Source organism: Xenopus laevis, chromosome 1L (genome assembly GCF_017654675.1).
Source record: "Xenopus laevis strain J_2021 chromosome 1L, Xenopus_laevis_v10.1, whole genome shotgun sequence".
Lineage (NCBI taxonomy): Eukaryota > Metazoa > Chordata > Amphibia > Anura > Pipidae > Xenopus > Xenopus laevis.
The window spans coordinates 65607880-65630848 of NC_054371.1; the positions used below are offsets into that span (position 1 = coordinate 65607880).

Sequence of the window (22969 nt, forward strand, 5' to 3'; positions counted from 1 at the left end):
TGGAGGTTTCTTTCTGACAATCTATATGACCTAGAATTGGATTTCTCAGAAGTGCCAGCTGTCTGTTCCTTAGAAGTAGATGTCTTTTCCATCATGCTGTTGGATATCTCTAAAGTATTGTCTCTGTCTTAATGTGAAAGAGACAGAAGTGCAAAGCTCGACGGTTGTATTGGCAAATTGGAAACCATAAGAGACAGATGATTTTAATAACATACCAGGGTTTAGATTCTGCAAGTTCTTTCGAATTTGATAGCCCTGTTGAAGCTAATAAAAATACAGTGGGAATAAAGGAATCCAATGAATATTGCCACAGTGTGACTATCAAAGTAAATTAAATTATCACAGGGGGCTCGCTCTCTATGTATAGTTTACATAATAAAAAATTCTAGAACTGAACTGTAAAAGTGTTATCAGAAAAAGACAGGAGCAAGGAAACTTTGGGCCACCTGCCGACATCTCTGAACAACTGAAGAGTTTGTTATCAAATGAGGTTAAAAGTAAAAATATTAATCTTTGTTCTGCAGTAGACTAAAAATGGAGCTTGAGTACTAAATACATTTTGCCTCTTTTAACCATAAAACCTGTCCTGTTGATTATATGAACGGGTCTTCCATGTCAATCAAATGGAGAATTGTGTTTTATTCCTGGAAACCTGGGGATGAGTAGGATGATTAAGTGAGTCCCTGGTGATGTTTGTCTCCAATGTTAATATATATGCCCCTGAAGCAAAATCTTTTACCATGCCTCAAGCGCTGTTTGACTTGGAAATGGTATACACATGCCACAGGGCTCAGCATGCAAATGTAAACTGCAAGGAGAATATAATAATCAATAATATTGATTGTTATACTTCACGAAAATACCTACTTACCTAGATACATACTCTAGCAACATAAATGTAAAAGGAGTTTTTTTGGAATTATTGATCATTGTGCATAGTGATTGTTTGAATCAACACACTGCTTATAAGATACAAGTTTACACTTCTTCAGCGTTGTGTCTCTAGTGGGAACTACTGTTTTAGGATCATGTGTCTAGGAAGAATAATAAAGATGAACAAAAAAAAACTGTAGCAGAGATAGCCTCCTCCTACTGTGATTTGGCCCTATAATGACCAAAATGTCAACAGAGTCAAAGAAAGTCAAAAGCATACATATTCTAGCACAGGGAAGGGTTGGTTAGAGCTTGAAGGCCAGATTTCCTAAGTCTGTTCATAACCTATATTATCTAACTGTATCCACTTTATAATACAGCCTATTATTACAAGTACAATGCATAGAAACAGACAAGTTAATACATAGTAACATAGTAAGTTAGGTTGAAGAATAACACATGTCCATCAAGTTCTATGTCTATATATATCCTGCCGAACTGATAATTCATCCATGGGAAGGCAAAAAAAGGGGTATCTTCCTGATTCCAAACCAGCCCCAGTGGCGGAACTACCGGGGGAGCAGGGGGTGCGAGCGGGCCAGGGTCCGCACCCCCTCAGGGCCTCCGGCAGTCCGCGCGCCGATGTGCGGCGCATATTCCCGGCCAGTTACGGGTGTACAGAGGGGGGCGGGGGCCCGGCTGCGTGTCCCGCGCCAGGGCCCGCCCCCCTCTTGTTACGCTTCTGACCAGCCCCATGATCAATTTGTATTATCTTCCTCAACCCCTTATTTCCTCACTGGCTAAATTAGGTACCCTTCTCTGGACCCTCTCTAACTCAATAATATCCCATTTGAGAGATGGAAACCAAAACTGTACATCATATTCTAGGTGGGCTCCTTTCCAATGCTCTCTAAAGGGTGAATTGATGCCCCCTTTAAAAACAGCTCAACTTTGTTTGCCCTTGTAGCTGCTGACTTGCTACATCCTGTCTGATCACAAAAAGGCAGTGTTTTTCTGTAAAGTATAAAAATTGCTTTTTTCTAATAAAAAAAAGGTATGTTTTATGTGGAAGATAACCTTTGTTCCAAAGGTATTGCTTGTGATATTCATGTGTTTTATCATTTTTATTATAGTATGGTCACTGCATATATATAATAAAAAAGTAAGTATTGACTGTAGGCTATTATTCACACAAACTCATCAGTTAATTATTTTCTTTGTTCATGGAATTATCAAATATTCATTAATCCCCCTGGAATTCTATGAACCCAGTAGAAGTGAGACATGTAAATAGGTTCTGCCAAACAGCTCAGGATGCAGTAATTTAAAGGGTAAATTATGCCAAATTATTGACTGCATCATCAAGACTATGAATACATTTGCTATGGAGTTTATTAGTGTGCTGATGTGTCCTGAAACAATAAAGAGGAAACAGCCCAATGGCTTTCCTACTATAAACATTCTTTGTGCTTGACATATTATGAACAGGAAAAAACTGTAGTCCCCCTCACACAGCACATTTATCAACAGCTATATATGTGACCAAACTGCACATAATCTAAACCTTTGGGCTAAATGAATACAAGTCATTTGTGACAAGCTTTATACATACAGTATAATTCAGCAGCTCAGATTACTTTTATTTAAAGCTCCCCAGTGCTCTGAATACCCTCAGCACTTTCATGACCATAGTGGTGAGCCAAATGCAACAGAGAAAGAAGATGCTGTTGACTAGTGATGGGCGAATCTGTCCTGTTACGCTTCGTCGAATAATTCGCAAAACGCATTGAAGTCAATGGGCATCATAATAATCTTGACGCATGACAATTTTTGATGCGCAACTATATTGTCCAAATGCATTAAAGTCAATGGGCATCCAAACTATTTTGATGTGCGTCAATTTTTATGCACACCACAAAAAAAGATTTTTCAGCAGTGAATTTTTAACGCACTTTCGCGAAAACATTCGCGGGCGCTGGAAATTCGCCGGCAATCCATGCCTGATGAATGTATTTGCCCGTCACCACTGTTGACAGATTGGGTGGTATTTATCATAGACAAGACAATTAGGCTTAATGTAAGATGTTCTGTTTATCTTAGAATATAGACTACTCAGAATGTAAATTGCAATACCGGTAGAATAGTTGTAGACACATGTCAATTATCTCTTAGTATTTACTTAATTAGTTCTGTTTAAGCTTTGTTTTGCGGAAAAGACTGGGGATGTGCTCCCTTTTGGCGTGTGTGAGTAAATTCTCTTTAGTACCTGTATAATATTTATGAAATATGCCAATGACCCAAGTAAAAATGATGTGATAACATTTAGAAAAAGGAATGTTATTCAGAAAAGAAGTACTGTAATTTGCTCTATTTTTCATTGCTTCTTAATACAATTATGAGAGGACAAAACACTTTCCTAAACACTTCTATTACCAGACTGATTTAATAAAAGGCTGTTTGTCCATTGTACAAAAACAACCTAGAGCAGGTGATTTATATAATGACTGCACTCAACTAATGTTGTTTTAAAAACAATTATACAGCATGCGTTACCCTGGAAACACATTCATAGGATAATTTAATTGATTTGCTAAACTTTCTGGGTAGCCTGCAAATGTATCATTCTAAAAGCATCTGTTTTCACTTATGACTTTATTTTACCATTGCCTTTGTTGGTTAATGATATTCCGGTTTCCATGGTGTTGCAGTGGATACAAGTAGCTCTATTCATCAGCGAATGGTGCGATTCCTATTATTACTGTAATATCATTGGTAGCATACATCAGCAAACTGTTTCTTTATGATCTCTGACGTTGTTAAAATTCTCCCTTTAGAAATTAAATGTCAAAGATTCTTGATAGTATTAAAATCTGAACTGAGTTTCATGCTCTTATGAACTTTTGTAAATCATGTTTTCTTATTAAAGTGCTCATACAACTTCACCATACAAAAATAAATATTTTACAGACACTTTCTATTTCTAGATGTTTATAACACAAAACAGAACTGACTCATACATTTCTTCTCCCTTTGCATAATTAAGCAAACCGCTTCTATTTTTTTTTTCTCCTGCTGTCGGATGCAAATATTAACTGTTAAATATATACCTAACAATATTTCTTTTGGGAAACCTCCCCAGCTCATATAAAGGTTTTACTGATTGTAATATAATGTATAATGGATTTCGTAAAATTTTGGTTACATTTTCTGTTTTAAATTTACTTTTATCTTCTTTCAAATACCTCCTATTATGCTTCATTGTCTCTGCTATTTGCTTCATTTTTACTACACATTCATGAAATTTCACAGACTTTTTTCTGTTCTATGTTATAATATCTTCCTGTTCTCTCTATCAGGGTAGTGCCATGTGAATGTAGTACTCCACCATTCCACCATTCAGGATGTTTTGGCCTCCAAATTTCATCCTAACAGAGATGAAATTAGATTTTAAATTGGGGTTCCTGTAGGCTTACTTCCACTGTGGCAATCCATCGATTTTCTAAAGGAGGATTGATGAATTTGCAACATTATTTTTTTTTCTTTTATGATTAGTGGTTTTTAAGTTGATTAATGCAAACAATGATGCAATGAAACATTTTCAGTTGATTGGTCTGCATAAATTGATGGTGTTATTGATACTAGAGCCTTTTATTCCACAGCTAACGTTTTTTCATGTATTGCATAACATTGAGTGGGTTACATCTCTTTTTTGTTTTGCTGACCAAAAAATGGGATTATCAAAATACAATTTGAATTTTAAATAATTAATTCAGTTAATTCATTAAAAGTAATGATCAAGTATTGCTGCATCTCATGATCATATGATCATATATTACTTGTTTTGAATCCTTGTTTTGTTTCTAAAATGCTTAATTAATATTCCATTATATCACAGTCCATCCTTATTTAGACAAACAACTTGCATGAAAATTTATTATCGAATTGAAGAGCATCATTAAATTGGATCTTAATTACTGACTATCCTCTATGTACTACATCAAATGGGATTTGAGGTAGTTTTCATAATACACTTCCAAGATGAAACCACTGAACTGTATATACCGACAGTGCAGGCATTTTTCTGTATTATATTATATTGTAAATGAACTTCAGGAGGTCTGTCTTGTTTTATTAGAAATGATTTGGGCTTAGGGCAGTATTATCCAGCTCATAAATCAGGTATTCAGAGAAATTCAATAATTCATTCATATGAGAACCTACTGGGATAACATACATATTTTCTGATGTGGCTTAAAATATCTTTCAAATATTCGCTGAAATAAATCAAGTGAATCTTTTATATGGAACCTGTTGAAATCTGACAACTAGGTGGTGGTGATACAGTTCTGGAATTGAAATACATTCCAAGCCGTACTCACTTAAAATATTTTGACAATACTGTGTATTGTGTATTCTGTATGGATATGTTATTTTGTTTTAATGTGTTCATTCATAAAAATGCTACATAATTTATTTACGCAATGGTAAAAAGATTAATATGGTCAAAAAGATAAAGAGCAGTTAGGGAGTTCTACCACAGATATATCAATTCATAAATATTAGTGATGGGTGAATAAATTTGGCAGGTGCAAATTTGCGGCGAAGCTCCACGTTTCGCCGCTGGCAAAAATATTTGTGAAACTGCCACCAAAATGCAAATAAATTTTGGATGCACTCCGGAAAAGTCGCTCGCATCAAAACCATTGCGCGTCAACATTATTCGGATGTTTATTGACTTTTTGCAAGTTTTGCAAGAGGATGACATTTTTCTGAAACTTTTCCCAGACGGAAGTCTTGAGATCTGTGCACCTGGACACAGTATACATTTTTGAGAAGTTTTTTTTTTACTTTTTTGACTAATGCTTTAATAAAATCTGACCTTATTTTATTGTAAATGTTTCTATACTGTATACACAGTAATTAATTGGGTACCATTTGTTCGTTTTGCACCAGATATTATAGGACCAAATTGCTTGTGAAATGATATTAAAGCACTATTTTGAATTTTATGAAATAGTAACAATTTATTTTTTCATTTTTCCTTGCATGTGTGATTAAAATTTCTAAGCAAAATGTATACCACACATTTAAAGCTTGGTAGTGCATTCAGATCTCACTCTAGTGTTCTTTAATTTGCAGACATCTCTGACATAATGATATATGGAAACAAATGTTTTGACACAAAATGACGCCCATATACTCCAAAGGGTGAAAAAAATGGTCGCACGGCAAAAAAAATTGGACACCCATAGACTTCAATGCATTTTGACGAATTTTCAAAATTTTGCGAATCTTTGGCAAAGTGAAAGGGTCAGATTCACCCATCACTGGTTGTAACTTATATACTGTACTAGTTATAGCAGCTCTGCAATGAGGTATTAGTTTTATATAAGGATTTATATGTCTCCTTTGAAGTTTGGTAGACTGTTTTTGCATATTTTTATGTCAGCCCCAATGGCAGCAAGTAGAACATTAACAAATTATGGGGAAAAAAAGAAATACTTCTGAAGATAAAAATCTAAAACTTTTAATGGCTGCGATGTTAAGTGTATTGTTAATGTTGTATTATCTAGAAAAGAATGTATAGCTTTGTACAAAACAATTTATTTTACAATAGCTGAGTGTCTCAATGGAACCTACACCAAGGACGTACATAGACAAGGTAAAAGTAATAAAAATTGATTTAGCATAATACATTGCATAAATAACCTTGATTGTTACCTGTTGCCTGCTGACAAGTAGGTACAGTAGATGCATATTTACACAAAAAAGACTTGAGACATGACTAGTATGTTTACACAAACAATAAGGTATCACTTTAACTTTGAAAGTATGTCTGTATGAAAGAATGCAATCATAAAAAGCCCTTTCTAAAATGTCTCTTTGATATCAATCCCTAAGGCACATCCATTTATTCTTAAATTAATGCTGTGTTTCATTGTGTTAAAATGATTACATGCCTTTCACATAAGCCCAGGGGAGGTCACATTCATGAGTCTCTATGTAGATTAACAAATTATATAGAATAAAACCTCCCTTTATAAAAGGCTTTTTCAAAGAAGTGTTGACGGTAAGAAACTTGTTTAATGGTTTATGTGTCCAGTGAAGTGACTGCCTGCCAACAACATTGCTCAGAATTGTATGTAAGGAGTAGTGATGGGTGAATAAATTTACCAGGGGCAAATTTGCTGCAAGTTTCCGCGTAACACTGCTGGCGAATAAATTTGTGAAACTGCATCGGAAATTCACCCACGAAAAATCCAATGCATCAAAGAAATTTGGCCACACGTCAGAATAGTCGAACGCCTAAACAGTGGACGCCCATTGACTTTAATGTAATTGGCCAAATTAGGAGTGTGTATAAAAAATTTTGTGGGAGTGTAATACAAATGTTTGTTTTTGCTTTTTTGTTGATTTGCATTAGTGTCTAACTTAAGACCTACAGGTATAACAATACCGTCCTTTCCACATATCAACATCAAAGCCCCTTAAAGGGGACCTGTTACCCAGACATAAAAGCTGTTTAATAAAAGTCCTCTTCAAATTAAACATGAATCTCAGCTGTCAATCAAATATTGATTTCCTCTATGTCTTAGGCCAGAGATCCCCAACCTTTTTAAACCCGTGAGCAACATTCTATTGTAAAAAGAGGTAGGGGCTACAAAAGCATAAAAAATGTTCTTGGGGGTGCCAAATAAGTGTTGTGATTGTCCATTTATTAGCCCCTATGTGGACTGGCAGCCGACAGCAGGCTCTATTTGGCAGTACACCTGGTTTTTATACAACTAAAACTTGCTTCCAAGCCTGGAATTCAAAAATAAGCACCTGCTTTTAGGCCACTGGGAGCAACATTCAAGGGGTTGGTGAGCAACATATTGCTCGCGAGCCACTGGTTAGGGATTACTGTTGTATAGGATCAACTGGAAGACCTACATTAAAATCTCTTAATTTACAAAGACAAACTTGAAGCTATTACTAGTTAAGATGGCCATAGACGCAAAGATCTGATTGTACAAATCGAGGATTCGTGCGATTTTCGGATCGTATATGGAGAGTCCCAACATTTTTCGTCCAGGGGAGATCGGTCGTTTGGTTGATCGGACAGGTTAAAAGATTTCTGTCGGCTGCCGATAATTTCTCTGCATGTATTGCCGATCATACGATTTTCAGAGGGAGACTGTCACTAGTTTGGTCGGACATAGCTTTCATACGATTGCTGTCAGGGGCAGAACATCGACTGATCTGTTCTTTTGTACTTTATTTGATCGGAATGGTTAGTGGCAGGTTGGGAGATGGGAAAGTCGGATTGTACGATGATTCGTACGATCGGATCTTTGCGTCTATGGCCAGCTTTGGGGATGAGAAAAGTTTTTTGCTGGTACAGATCTGTGGCAAAATTCTAATTTTCTCTTCTTAATGTATAAAAACAACGGCATTAAACAAAATTCGTTTTAGTTTTCATTTTATTTTGCCCTGTGAGTCTGTACCATGGCAGCACAAACAAATGATAAACACAAAGAAAGCTTAACAATTGTAATCGTATGCATGGAAATATAGAAGAGTTTTCACCCTTCTGTTTTCTAGTCCTATTAGAGTTTAAGGTATTTCTGAAAATATATGAATTAGTAACATTTTAATAGTGGTCACGCATCACCCAAGGTCCCCATAAATGGACAGATATTTAGGTTTGTTTATGGCGTTTATGAAGTGCTATTTTTTTTTCTTTGCTTCCTTTGCCTTCTCTACATACAGGAAGAACAGAAGGTTGGAGAAAAATAGGTGTACCCAAAAGAGTTTTGGAAGCAATCCCTATCTACTCTATTGCGCTTCGCCTGGTCTGAGGTGGCGAAGGAAGTCTAGCGTAAAAGGTAGCGTTCAGTACACTGCGCGCGTTAGTGAATTTGCATAGTTACGTCCGTAGCGAAAATTCGCCAGGCGTAAGGGTGCGAAGTAACACTAGCGAATCTATGCCAGCGTTCGTTAGTGAATTTGCGAAGTAACGAAAATGCCCAACGCTAGCGAATTGACGCTAGCGTTCGGCACTTCGTGAATTTGCCCCCCTGTTTTCAGCATAAACCTCCAGGGCAGGGCTTGAGCATGCTCAGTTTTCTCCTCTCCGCCTCCCTCCTCTCATCTCTGCTGTAATCTGAGCCCAGAGCTATGAGTGAGCAGGGAAACCAAAGTGTCATTGGTGTGAACCAATGTCAATTTGTGCTAAGCCAATTATATTATTACAGTGTAAACTTCCATACATGGGCTCACTGTGTTTTGTATTAGGAAAAATATCAGTCTACCCATCTCTTGTACCCAAAATCATTTAATTTTTAATGAATGAACACTCTGCACCCTCTTGAATTACAGATAGCATTAATACATTCGGTTTTTTTCTTATACTCTTTTTCATACTCACTTTTTATTATATTTGCATATTGCTGCAAAAGTTTTACCTTTTTACCTCATTAGTTTCCTTACTTACTAAAAAAATGATCATTGTTTAAAAGAACGGAAAACTCTCACTTACACTTTCTTATCGGAGAATATATTTTCCTAATCCATGTGTCTGTGTGTTGAAGCAATGTTCTTTGAAATGTAAGATCTGCTTTCTTGAAGATTATCATCTCTATTGATCCAATTTATCTTTTTTGCAATATATATATCAAATTAGACAGTTACCAAGGCATTTCATTACTTGAACACTTGTAATACTTTCGGTGTTGTTACTAATCACCACCTACAACAGACCATCATTTCTGGTTAGTGCCTCCTGTCATGAGACATGAAATGTTCAGGCATCAAATGTAAAAACGTTGTTTTCTTTTACTGTGGGGGCAGTGAGAAATTTAGAAGGGACATTAATGCCTAAGATAATGCCCAACACATTTCAACCCCTGCAGGGCTGTTTTTAACGGGGACATGAGAAAACAAAATAAACAGAGTATTAAAATATAAATAACATATAGCAACTGTTTCACAATAATGGCTGCAGAAAACTAGGGTCTTGTACCATGAAAGTGTATTAATAAAGACAAACTCTCTAAATCCCTTGCAGAACATAAATGTGCATAGTTACATAGCTAAATCGGGTTAAAAAAGACAAAGTCCATCAAGTCCAACCCCTCCAAATGAAAACCCAGCATCCATACACACACCCCTCCCTACTTTGACATAAATTCTATATACCCATATCTATACTAACTATAGAGTTTAGTATCACAATAGCCTTTGATATTATGTCTGTCCAAAAAATCATCCAAGCCATTCTTAAAGGCATTAACAGAATCAGCCATCACAACATCACCCGGCAGTGCATTCCACAACCTCACTGTCCTGACTATGAAGAACCCCCTACGTTGCTTCAAATGAAAGTTCTTTTCTTCTATTCTAAAGGGGTGGCCTCTGGTACAGTGATCCTCTTTATGGGTAAAAAGGTCCCCTGCTATTTGTCTATAATGTCCTCTAATGTACTTGTAAAGTGTAATCATGTCCCCTCGCAAGCGCCTTTTTTCCAGAGAAAACAACCCCAACCTTGACAGTCTACCCTCATAATTTAAGCCTTCCATCCCTCTAACCAATTAGTTGCACGTCTCTGCACTCTCTCCAGCTCATTTATATCCCTCTTAAGGACTGGAGTCCAAAACTGCACTGCATACTCCGGATGAGGCCTCACCAAGGACCTATAAAGAGGCAAAATTATGTTTTCATCCCTTGAGTTAATGCCCTTTTTTATGCAAGACAGAACTTTATTTGCTTTAGTAGCCACAGAATGACACTTCCCAGAGTTAGACAACTTATTATATACAAAAAAACCCTAGTTCTGCACAATTTAGTATCATCTGCAAAAATAGAAACAGTACTTTCAATGCCCACCTCCAGGTCATTAATAAACAAGTTGAAAAGCAAGGGACCTAGTACAGAGCCCTGCGGTTCTCCACTAACAACACTGGTCCAATTAGAAAATGTTCCATTTACCACAATTCTTTGTAGTCTATCTTTTAGCCAGTTCTCTATCCAGGTACAAATACTATCTTCATACCTTAAGTCTACCAGAAAATCTTTTAAATATTAAGGGGTTATTTACTAATATCCAAATTTATCTCATAATTTAAATTAAAAAAGCTCGACCAAACTCCCATCCCCGATTTTGTCATATTTATTAATAAAATAACTCAAATAAATTAGATCAAGAAAAAACCCAATAAAATCTAGTTTTTTGCCTGAAAACCCTGAAAATATGGGAAAATCGAGGTGCAGTGCAAACCACAATAACTTCCAATTGGGACATGTCCCATTGACAAACATGAACTCAACAGGTCTGAGATGACTGATTTGTGGATTCTGTGTTTTTTCAGCATTTGGTTATAAAAAATCTTGAAAAATTCTATTTTTTTAAAAATTTAAGTTTTTGCCCCAAAAAGTCAGACCAGATAAATTCATGGTTTAGTAAATAAACCCCCAAATAAACCCAAGAGGCTGTTGTTGCTTTCAATAAGGATTAATTTAGTACTGTCTTATTTTTACAGAGAAAATGGAAATTATATTTAATAATTTGGCTTATTTGGATAAAATGGTCAAATTTACTAACAGGCAAAGAGTGTTTATTCGTGAAAATTCTGCAAAATAACAATTCGCAGGTATGCTAAGCGCAAGAGAAGTTTCGCCAGGTGAACGAACTTTAATCTGCAAATTTGTGAAAGTGCGAAGTTCCTAATACATTACCCTTTTCACCAAAGTCTATTTCACCAGGTTCTACTTGGTGAATTGATAAGATGAAGCTAGATCCTAAACATTATTATGTCAGTTTCATCATATCCTGTATTGCAAAACAGTCATAAAAAAAGACAAAATGCCGGTGTTCTTTCATATTTTAATGTGGGATTATGTCGTAAATCTAAGTATGCTAACAAAGTTTTGCTAGGTAGAAAGTAACGCTAGACAAAACTCACAAAATTATGTCATTTCTATCCATTAAAATGTAATATCAGGGAAATATGTTAGAACAACTTACTCTTCAAGTACTCAAATGATATAAGCACAGGGGTCAGTTTTACATTGAAATACAATATACTCTGTTAGTGACAATGGTAATGAATTGCAGTATTAATGTTACACTATGGGAGGCATGTGCAAGACCTCACATCACACACAGTCACATGTACAACCTAAAGCAATAAGTGATTTGTGTATGGCTAAATGGACTTGAGTATGTACAGACAGAAGCAAGTATGTATGCATCTGGTTAGCATTTCTTATCTTCTTTATTTCACTAATAATAACATTCATAGAGGACAGACAGCAATTTCTGGGAACATTGGGACATCTGATTGGATGTTGAACTTTGTGCAATCATTGTGATTTTTATAACAGGTAATACCTTAGTTTATAAGCTCCACTGGGGCAGTTATTAGTGTGAGTGGTCAACCATGCTCTTTAAAGCTGTGAGAAATACATGAATGCTAAATAATTAAAAGATAATAGCAAACTGAAATAAGAAGGGGCTACCAGTGGCTCATGACATTCTAATTACCAAGTATTCTCTGAGTGGATTGTAGTAATCAAAATGCCAAGTCGGTTGTTGTTAAATTACTACTGCCATAATGTTTAGTCTGCAATGTTAAAGGAAAACTATACCCCCCAAACAATGTAGGTCTCTATAAAAAGATATTGCATAAAACAGCTCATATGTAAAATCCTGATTCATGTAAATAAACCATATTCATAATAATATACTTTTCTAGTAGTATGTGCCATTGGGTAATCATAAATAGAAAATTGCCATTTTAAAAAATACGGGCCGCCCCCTGGGATCGTAGGATTCACTGTACTCACAAACATACCAACAAACCATACATGTTAGGTCACATGAGCCAATTAACAGACAGAGTTCTGTATTTTGCTTCCACACTTCTTCCTGTTACAGTTAGAGTTGTAGTATTTCTAGTCAGCTGATCTCTGAGGCAGCACAGAGACCATCACGAAATGGTGGCTCAAGGCAAGAGATGTAAAAGGGCAATATTTACTTAAATATATATTCCAGTTTGGTAAGATTCTTTAATATGCCACTTAATATGATATGAACTATCTGTTGCTTAAGTGTTCATTTTGGGGGTATAGTTTTCCTTTAAGCACTGTAATAAAATTTGAAATTGTTGCTGACCTATCACAGGCAGATGCTAGACTAGAGATATTTTGAAGATGTATCACCAGTGGTGTAACTAGATGCTACTTGGCCCCACAGAAAATTCCTTTTAGAGCCCCAACATATCCAGAGGTTGTCTTATTTAACCAATATATGTTGAAATTGCTCTTTATTTTGGACTCATGGGGCCTCGATACCTCCTGGGCCCCCCTACAGCTGCAGGGTCGGATTTATCAGTTATGCCCAAATGTATCACTCTGAGGAAGTTGTCCTGCCGGTTACTTGAGTGATTGTCAGATGACACATTTCCTAGTGAACTCTGCAGCCAAATTCTCACCTTGCTCATCTACCATATTCTCAGGGGCAGATTTACTAAGCTTGAGTGAAGAATTAGAATGAAAAAAAAAATCGAATTTCCAAGAATTTTTTTGGGTACTTCAACCATCGAATTGGTCAAATTTGATCAAATTAGATCGAATTGAATGATTCGAACGTTTCGAAGTAAAAATTGTTCGACTATTCGACCATTCAATAATCAAAGTACTGTCTCTTTAAAAAATACTTCGACTTCATACTTCACCACTTTAAACCTACCGGGCTGTAATGTTAGCCTATGGGGACCTTCCCCAGCACTTTTCTAACCTTTTTTTGATTGAATAAAAATCCTTCGATCGATCGATTAAAATCGTTCGATTTTTTATTTGATTGTTCGATATTTCAATTAGAAGGATTTAACTTCGACCCTTGATAAATCTGCCCCTAAGTGTCCCCACCCCAGTGCCATTATAATGTATCTTGCTTCTTATGAGGTCTATGTGAGTAGCTGTCGTCCCAAAATAAAACACTGTCAATGCCTTCAAATATGCTCAGAAAAGGAACACGGTGCTCTGACAACAACACCACCATTATCACTAAATGGGTTTGTTTCCAGGAAACTGATAAGACTTTTTAATGCATCTCAATGGAGTTGCGTCCAGATGAATTAAAATTAGCTCTGCATTTGGAAAAATACACAGAAACATATGAACTCAAGTAAAACTGTGCATCATTAAAAGGTTTTTTTGTGGTTATACACTGCTGATATATGACCAACTGCCAAGTACAGTCATGGATGATGTGTGTCTGTAACTGTAGTATCTCATATATAATTAGTGTTGAATGAATGTGTCCCGTTTCGAAAAATTCGCTAAACTGAGAAAAAATTTGCAGAACTGTGAAAAAATTCAGTAAACGCATTGAAGTCAATGAGAATCAACAATTTTTTTATGCACGCAAAATTTTTCTCACTCCAAATGCTTTTTTTTTTATAGACTTTTTTGTCAAAATGCATTAAAGTCAATGGGCGTTTTTCTCTGACTTTTTTATTGCTGCAATTTTTTTTTCTACAGTTTAGCGAAAAAAGTGTCAGATGGTGAAATGTGAATCCATGGCTGGCACAACAATTCGCTCATTACTGTATATAATGAATACATTAAACGTATTCTATTGATTAGGCTAGTGACCAGCTCTCCCTTCTTTTCCCAACATACTGGAAGATCACATGTGGCATTGATTTAAGCCTTTTCAAAAATTTGACCAGACAAAAGTTAATACTCCTTAGCTGAACACACTGCATGCGAATATCCTGTTGCATTTTAAACATCTAGAATACTACTGTATGTGTATACATTTTATGCTGATATTTCCTGCTGATATAACCCAAGTCATTTATCACAAACAAAATAAACCAGATTTTGGATAAATAATATTCACAGTTCATTTATGGGCTTTCAGTGGCATAGCTATAGAGGAAGCAGACCCTGCATTCACAGGTGGCCTGGGGAACAGGGGAGCCGGACTGTGAGGTCTGCTTCCTCTATAGTTAATAAAAAAATCGCTCCTCCCCAGCCGATCTCTCTTACCGGAGTGGGCAGACTTGGAGTGGGACATGGGTTGGGCAGGGGGGTATGGGAAGTGGGTGGGGGGGATCGGGATTGGAGTGCACTGGGCCCCTTTTTTTTTTTTAACACAAATGCTTTATTGTCACATCCACAAAAGCGTCACATACAGCATATTCAAAATAACTGTGGAATGGCACATACAATGACCTGCACTGAAATATTGCTACGCATTGTGAACAATAAACAGAAAACAGTAAATCTCTCATAACTGTGTCTCATCAATATGAATGTCGTCTCCATAGGTTGTCTAAAATTAACTGGGTAGCCGCATTAAAAGAAAAAGAAAAACAAAACATAAAGGGGGGTAGAAAAGGAAAAGGGAGGGGCAATAGAAGCAGGGAGGGCCTAGGGTGCATCTGCCTGACTGGATTTAGCAATATATTGCTGCCATGGCAGCCAAATTTTGTTATGCAGTTCCCGTTTAACCTCCAGAGTAGCTGCCATCTCTTCCATTTGTTCACTGGAAGAAAGCAGGGTGATGAAGTCCATATGAGCATAATCAGTATTGTTTCCATTTCCTAGCAATGATCGTAGCTGTCGCCGTAAAGATGTGGAACAACAGCTTCCTCATAGTGGGAGTAGAGTCCGGTGGGGCTGCATTAAGGAGTGCTATCTCTGGTTTGGTGGGTATTATCCATCCTAAGTGAGTTTTAATCCATGCAAAAGTTGAGGTCCAAAGCTTTTCACTTGCGGGCACTCCCACCACATATGTAACAGGGTACTCGTGGTATCACAACCTCTCCAGCATTTTGGGTTATAGGTAGGGTTGATGCAATGAATTTTAGCAGGTGTCAAGTGCCATCTGAAAAGAATTTTCTTGTGGTTAGTGCACCGAGTTGCGCCCTTAGAAGCTGAAAAGATCAAGTCCCAATCTTTTGGTGCAAGACTTATATTGAGATCCTGTTCCCATCGTAGCTGGTACAATAATTTCCGATCTGGGTCTTTCTGTATAAGCATTTTGAAACAGTCTGATAGCACTCCTTTGCACAGGGCCCCTTTGAAGATTTTTTTTCAGTGGGCCAAGCGCACTAGTTACGCCACTGTGGGCCATAATCCTATTAATCTCATTTTAAGAAATACATTTAGATCAGGAAATAACTGAGCGCTCCAGGAATGTTAACTGATGGCTACACTCCAACCTTCAGCAGCTGCGGCTGTGACTATAACTTTAGTCGCTCGTTGGGTGTCCACAAGTTACAGCGACTTGTTTTAAGATAAAAATGACCTGTACAACAGCTAGTGCAAATAGGAAAAAATCTAAGGATTTTCCTTGTTCGCAAAAAACTTTTGTTCCCAATGCAAAACGTGTGCTTCTTTAGCAGCGCTTGTCAATTTTGGATAACACAATTCTGATCAAAGCACTTGGAAGCAGTATGAGCTGTTGCCTTATCAAGCCTCCAGACTCCAGGTGAATGCCAGCTTACTGATGCTTTCAGCTATTAGCAGGGGTTAGTCCTTCTCAGCATACATAATAGATAAAAGCACAGCTGGCTAAATACAGCCATGTTTGAAAATGGTATTTTATTTTTTTCCTCTTCAATTTCACATTTTTCAAGGAAGCCGGCGGGTAAGTCCTTACAGTAATGGTACTGCTCCCTTGGAGAGCTCATAGTGGGCAGCCAGAATATCTAACCCAAGTTTCCTTGTGATCACAAAGGTCACTTACTTAACAGCATTTTGTGCTGCGTTACTTAATGGTCCCAAACTCACTAATATTATTCGTTATTTTTCTAGCTCTTTCATAAAAGGCATTATTACTAAAAAGTGTTATTTAACACAAAAGCATTATTAAACTCTTCTCATCCGCCGGCTGCAATTTCATTCAGAGTAGGTTTCACAAAGGGTAAGGACATTGCATCAGCATTTTAAATGTCATACGCCTGGCCTAAAGAAGTTCTTTCTCTGAGTTCGATGGGGCTCATTTTTAAAAGGTTATATTCTGTCTTGTTCCCCTTTCAAAACTGTTCAGACATCAAGAAGTAAAATATTCATTGGTACAATTCCATCTCACAATACATTCAATACTTTTTTTTACGTTGTATGAATTGATATAGATATATATTGTAATTATATGTATTTGAACATTTTTATATTCTGTGTATAAAGCTGATTCAGGCTAAGTGTAAGAAATCCAATGGTTTTGCTTTGTTGCTATAATGCATAATGCAAGCAGCCTAATCCCATCTGGGACAATGTAAAGTACATTTAATTGATGCAATAGCTAATGACATTACGGCGATATATTTATTGATAGTAATTTAACTTAGCGGCCATGTTAAATCACTGTTAATGGTTCAATGACATGCATGTGAGCAGCAAAGTGTTGTTATATTGTACATCCTTGTAAATAATGGAATTGTATTGACTGCTTTATTAAAATGCCAGCAACTGCCCTGTATTACTGGGTTTTATTTGCACACTGCCATTAATGTGTTTTGAAAATACTGAATACAAGTTTTTCTTGCAGTGGAAAATGACAAAATGCTGAACTACAATGCCATGGAAACATACAAGGGCCAGCATAAACATTTCTGCAATATAGAAATTTAGTTTTTTTCTGATGCTATCTTTAAATATATTCCAAATTAACAAGGTGCATTTTTGCTGTTGGTCAGGCAAACCTGGGAACCTGTATGGCGTCTACTTCTGCTTCCAGAGGTTCACTCAAATTTCAAAAGAGGCAATACATTTTCTAGAGGAGACAGCAACACCCTATTTAATATTATGATATCATGCGCCTGTGTTTCATTCACAGCAGGGTTATCCACATCATTGATTCTCCAAATCCACAGGAGACCAGTTGAGGTCTCCAATGTATTTAGTTTAGTATTTAGTATTAGTATTTAGTGAGAATACAGTACAGAGAAGGGAGGTGGTGACTCCTACCACTGAATGCTGACCTTCAATACACCAGCTTTATGAGCAGTAAGTCTTACGGAATTTGTTGATTGCATGTTATCCACATCATGAAACAATTTCTTTAGTTAGACTGTAAGCAGACTGTATACCTCAACAACCAGTGTTGACAAGGCCTTGGCTACTATTAGTGCTATTTAACTCAGAACACTATGAATGAGTTTTCCCTCAGCTTTTTACTTTCTGGGCACATGGGACGCCCAAAGCTATTTCACATTTTCCTAAGTAGTGGATTAATTCCAGCACCTGCATGGGCTCCCCAAGTCCAGCTGAACATTGCCCCTGTTATTCTCCCCATCTGCTGTGTTTCATAGAACATTCTAAGAAAGACATACCTTACCTCTCGGGTTTTTCCAGTCCCTAGCCTACATGCCATACTGGTAAACACTATAAGAATAAACATTATATAAGTATAAAGAAAAAAACTAAATACAATACAATAGTACATAAACGTTTTAGGTTTATGTCCCCATTTGGAAGAATCTCAGTTGATTGAGTTTATGTTAAAGTTGCTTGTATTTTCTCTCTTTAAAGGGATACTGTCATGGGGAAAAATTTTTTTTCAAAATGAATCAGTTAATAGTGCTGCTCCAGCAGAATTCTGCACTGAAATCCATTTCTCAAAATTTTGAAATCTGACATGGGGCTAGACATTTTGGGGCAGATTCACTAAGGGTTGAATTTCGAAGTTAAAAATACTTCGAAATTCGACCCTCGAATTGAAATCCTTCGACTTCGAATATCGAAGTTGAAGGATTTAGCGCTAAACGTTCGTTCGATCGATCGAAGGATTTTTCGTTCGATCGAACGATTAAATCCTTCGAATCGAACGATTCGAAGGATTTTAATCCAACGATCGAAGGAAAATCCTTCGATCAAAAAAAGTTTAGCAAGCCTATGGGGACCTTCCCCATAGGCTAACATTGACTTCGGTAGGTTTTATCTGCCGAAGTAGGGGGTCGAAGTTTTTTTTAAAGGGAAAGTACTTCGACTATCGAATGGTCGAATAGTCGAACGATTTTTCGTTCGAATCGTTCGATTTCGTTCGAATTCGAACGAATTTAACCAATTCGATGGTCGAAGTACCCAAAAAATACTTCGAAATTCGAATTTTTTTCATTCGAATCCTTCACTCGAAGTTAGTGAATCGGCCCCAAAGTCAATTTCCCAGCTGCCCCATGTCATGTGACTTGTGCCTGCACTTAAGGAGAGAAATGCTTTCTGGCAGGCTGCTGTTTTTCCTTCTCAATGTAACTGAATGTGTCTCAGTGAGACATGGGTTTTTACTATTGAGTGTTGTTCTTAGATCTACCGGGCAGCTGTTATCTTGTGTTAGGGAGCTGCTATCTGGTTACCTTCCCATTGTTCTGTTGTTAGGCTGGAGAGGGGGTGATATCACTCCAACTTGCAGTACAGCAGTAAAGAGTGATTGAAGTTTATCAGAGCACAAGTCACATGACATGGGGCAGCTGGGAAATTGACAAAATGTCTAGCCCCATGTCAGATTTCAAAATTGAATATAAAAAATTCTGTTTGCTCTTTTGAGAAATGGATTTCAGTGCAGAATTCTGCTGGAGCAGTACTATTAACTGATTCATTTTGAAATTTTTTTTTTCCCATTACAGTATCCCTTTAAAGATACAATCCCCTCAAAATCTCTAGTAAGGTTGTAAAGTCCCACCATAAGAGTTGTTATTAGTATTTAGGTTAAATTACCTTTCCAAAAGTATTTTTCACTGAATAATGGCATCTGATTCCACATAGCACATAGTAAACAAGGCATTCCCCATTAATAATCATCATGGTGAGTTAATAAACTTGTACTATGACCAGTAGCTTACACACTTGGGTAATGATACCAATCCTGTCTCTGACATGCCTCCTCTGGGCTGACTCTTTTAACAGTGCTTGGGTCAGCTCTTGGGCTTTAAAATTCGTGCTTTGGTTATTTTATTTTTAAAAGCTCTAAAAATTTGAGATTTATTAAGTTTAAAAACCAAAAAAACACTTCACCAGGTAAAAGTTGGTGAGGTCCTATTGAAGTCAATGGAAGCTGCTCTGATCCTATTTGACTGTTTAAAAACAATTTGGAATTCTAGAGGTTTTAAAAAAAATCACTAGGAATTGTCTGAAAAACTCAAATTTTTATAGGTTTTGGAGGTGTTCATATTTTTTAAGTGCATCGTTCATTGTAATCTTCCGTTCGTAACTTTTTATTTTTATTGTTTATAAATGTCATGACATTTGTAGTTTTAGAGTTTGTGAGTTTAGTTGTGGTTTGAAAAACCTCTAAAACCACTAAAATCCAACCTTTGATAAAGAGGCCTCTCTCACTATCTCCCTGCAGAATTATACGTTGTATAAAATGTGAGTTTCCACATTTCAAACATTGGGATTCATATGTAACACCAATTTCATGGTATTGAAAAATACATTGAGAGTATTAAAAGCATGATGATTGCGGCTGGGGACATTTGTTGAACTCCATGGTGATTTGTAACACAGCTATCTCCATCTCCATAATTTGTGTTTTCATACCTCACCATTCCTTCTCGGCTAGAATAACATTTAAACTAGAAATTTAACTTGGCACAATATGATTAAAATGGTAAACAGTAACAGAGATACTGTAAGAGTGTGTCAACTATAATTTGAGAAGCAAAATAATTCTGGAAGTTAAATGGCTACACATCTAGCCAGTTTGAACAAAATCACAGTACAAATCATGGCAAAAGTGTAATAAACATGATTTGTGCTAAGTTGTAATGGATTTAAGCAATGGCTCAATGATGTTAAGCATAATATTGGGAGAAAAATGTTCTAATAATTCTTCTGAGATTATGATCCTATTTATAGGTTTTCCAAATTAGTGACTTTAATGAACTGGTATGAACATGTAGAGTTGGACTGGAGGGTCCGAAGCCCAGCGGGGCTTCTGCCACGGGCCCCTAGTTTCCCCCCAGGGCCAGTACCAGCTGCAACCCTTCTCAGGCCCCCAGCCACAACCCCCCTTCTGACACCTGCACCTGTTCTGTTGTTTTGGTCGTGATCAGGTCCAGGGGGAAGGTCAGGGGACAGTGTGGGATCCACGAGGGTTGGGCTCACCATGTTTTTTTCCTAGTATCCCGCTGACCCAGACTGGCCTGTATACATGTCACATAGGAAGTATTATAATTCCATGTTTATTTGACTTTTTATAATTGCATTTACAAAAGATTACTAACACAGCTAAGATTACGAAGAAATAAAAAATCCATGGCTTTTCATAACAATCACTTGATCTTGGTTTTTGTGAAGCTGAAGTTATTCACACACTGTCAAGGTGGACAGAACTCATGGCTCTGTTTTGTGGTCGTGATCCATAAACTTGGCACCACTGGTTTAGAAGAAAAGGTGGAGTGAGACACTAGGAAAATCAATATCCTCATTTACATAAAGGGGCCGATTCACTAACTTCGAGTGAAGGATTCGAAGGTAAAAAATTTCGAATTTCGAAGTTTTTTTTGGGCTACTTCGACCATCGAATGGGCTACTTCGACCGTCGACTACGAATTGAAGGATTCGAACTAAAAATCGTTTGACTATTCGACCATACGATAGTCGAAGTACTGTCTCTTTAAAAAAAACTTCGACCCCCTAGTTCGCCATCTAAAAGCTACCGAAGTCAATGTTAGCCTATGGGGAAGGTCCCCATAGGCTTGGCTAACTTTTTTTGATCGAAGGATATTCCTTCGATCGTTGGATTTAAATCCTTCGATTAGAAGGATTTAATCATTCGATCGAAGGAATTATCCTTCGATCGTTTGATCAAACTATCTGCGCTAAATCCTTCGACTTTGATATTCGAAGTCGAAGGATTTTAAGTCCTAGTCGAATAACAAAGGTTAATTAACCACTGGTTTAGAAGAAAAGATGGAGTGAGCCACTTGGAAAATCAATATCCTCGTTTACATAAAGTATTAAAGATAAAATATAAGTATTATATTTATAAAATAAATATGCTGCTGACTTTTTGTCTTTCAGAAACGTGCCTCTTGCGATATGCATCTCGATGGCCATTGTTACAGTTGGCTATGTCTTAACTAACGTGGCCTACTACACAACCATAACTGCAGAAGAACTAGTCCTCTCCAGTGCTGTTGCCGTGGTAAGATAGATAAGCGTTAACACGATCGCAGTTGCTGTTTCAATTTTTCTATAAAATAATTTGATTTGGGAGATTGATACGGTATGGCGGGCTCAGACATATACGCAAGTGATCATAAGAACCGCAAGGATATTATTATAAGAGTAATCTCTCAATCAGTTTAAAAGCTTAACTACCTGTTTGGTCTATTGCCTTGGAAATCAGATTACATTTTATGACATACCTTCAGTTGCTATTAAATGAATAAGTAATATTTAATATAAACCCTTATATTAAAAAAGTTAAGCAATTTAAATAAAAGATCTTGCACACAAAAAAATCAATCCAACTTTAGGATAGCCATACGTTGTTTGATTTATTTGAAATAAAATCCCTTAAAAATGTAACAGTATTGTAGCATACATCATTGTGCAGTTAAATCTGCAGTTATTCCAAAGAGTATAGGAGGTATAATCACCATTTACATAGTTTCATATTTGTTAGAAAAGATGGGCAAGTTCAATATACTGTAGAGGATTACTCATATATCATCCATACAAGTTTTCTATACATTCATAATGATATACATTATAAATGTATCTTTTTTTCTTATCCAGAAATCTTAAATCTCAGTTTCAAATATCTCATTTAATAAGGCACTTTCAGAGTTTAGGTCACAGAGTCAATCATTCCTTACATGTCACAGAACACATTGTGCTATAATGTCATTTCTATATGTGCATTTCAGAATGATTTCCTTGTGGGGAAAAAAGGCAGAGAGAATATCCAGCTCATTTTTGCAGTTGCATCTTCTAAGATAAATTTTAGATTTTTGTACTCCTTGTTGCTATGCCTGAAGGTTACCCTGTAATTACTACTTAAATCTTGGAAAAAAGCAGTAATATTAAGGCAGTAGATTAATAGCATTCTAATTGCCTGTTCAGAAATGATTACTGACAATGTGAGGCGTATGTTGCT

The 22969-nt window shown here is 36.7% G+C and overlaps 1 protein-coding gene across 1 annotated transcript in view; it reads left to right on the forward strand.

Annotated features, from left to right (window-relative positions):
- The window catches only part of slc7a11.L (solute carrier family 7 member 11 L homeolog), a 117615-nt gene that overhangs the window by 59869 nt on the left and 34777 nt on the right, over positions 1-22969 (forward strand). The window contains exon 7 of the mRNA XM_018268696.2: positions 21889-22012. Coding sequence (XP_018124185.1) covers positions 21889-22012 — 124 coding nt within the window. The remainder of the gene's footprint in view (positions 1-21888; positions 22013-22969) is intronic.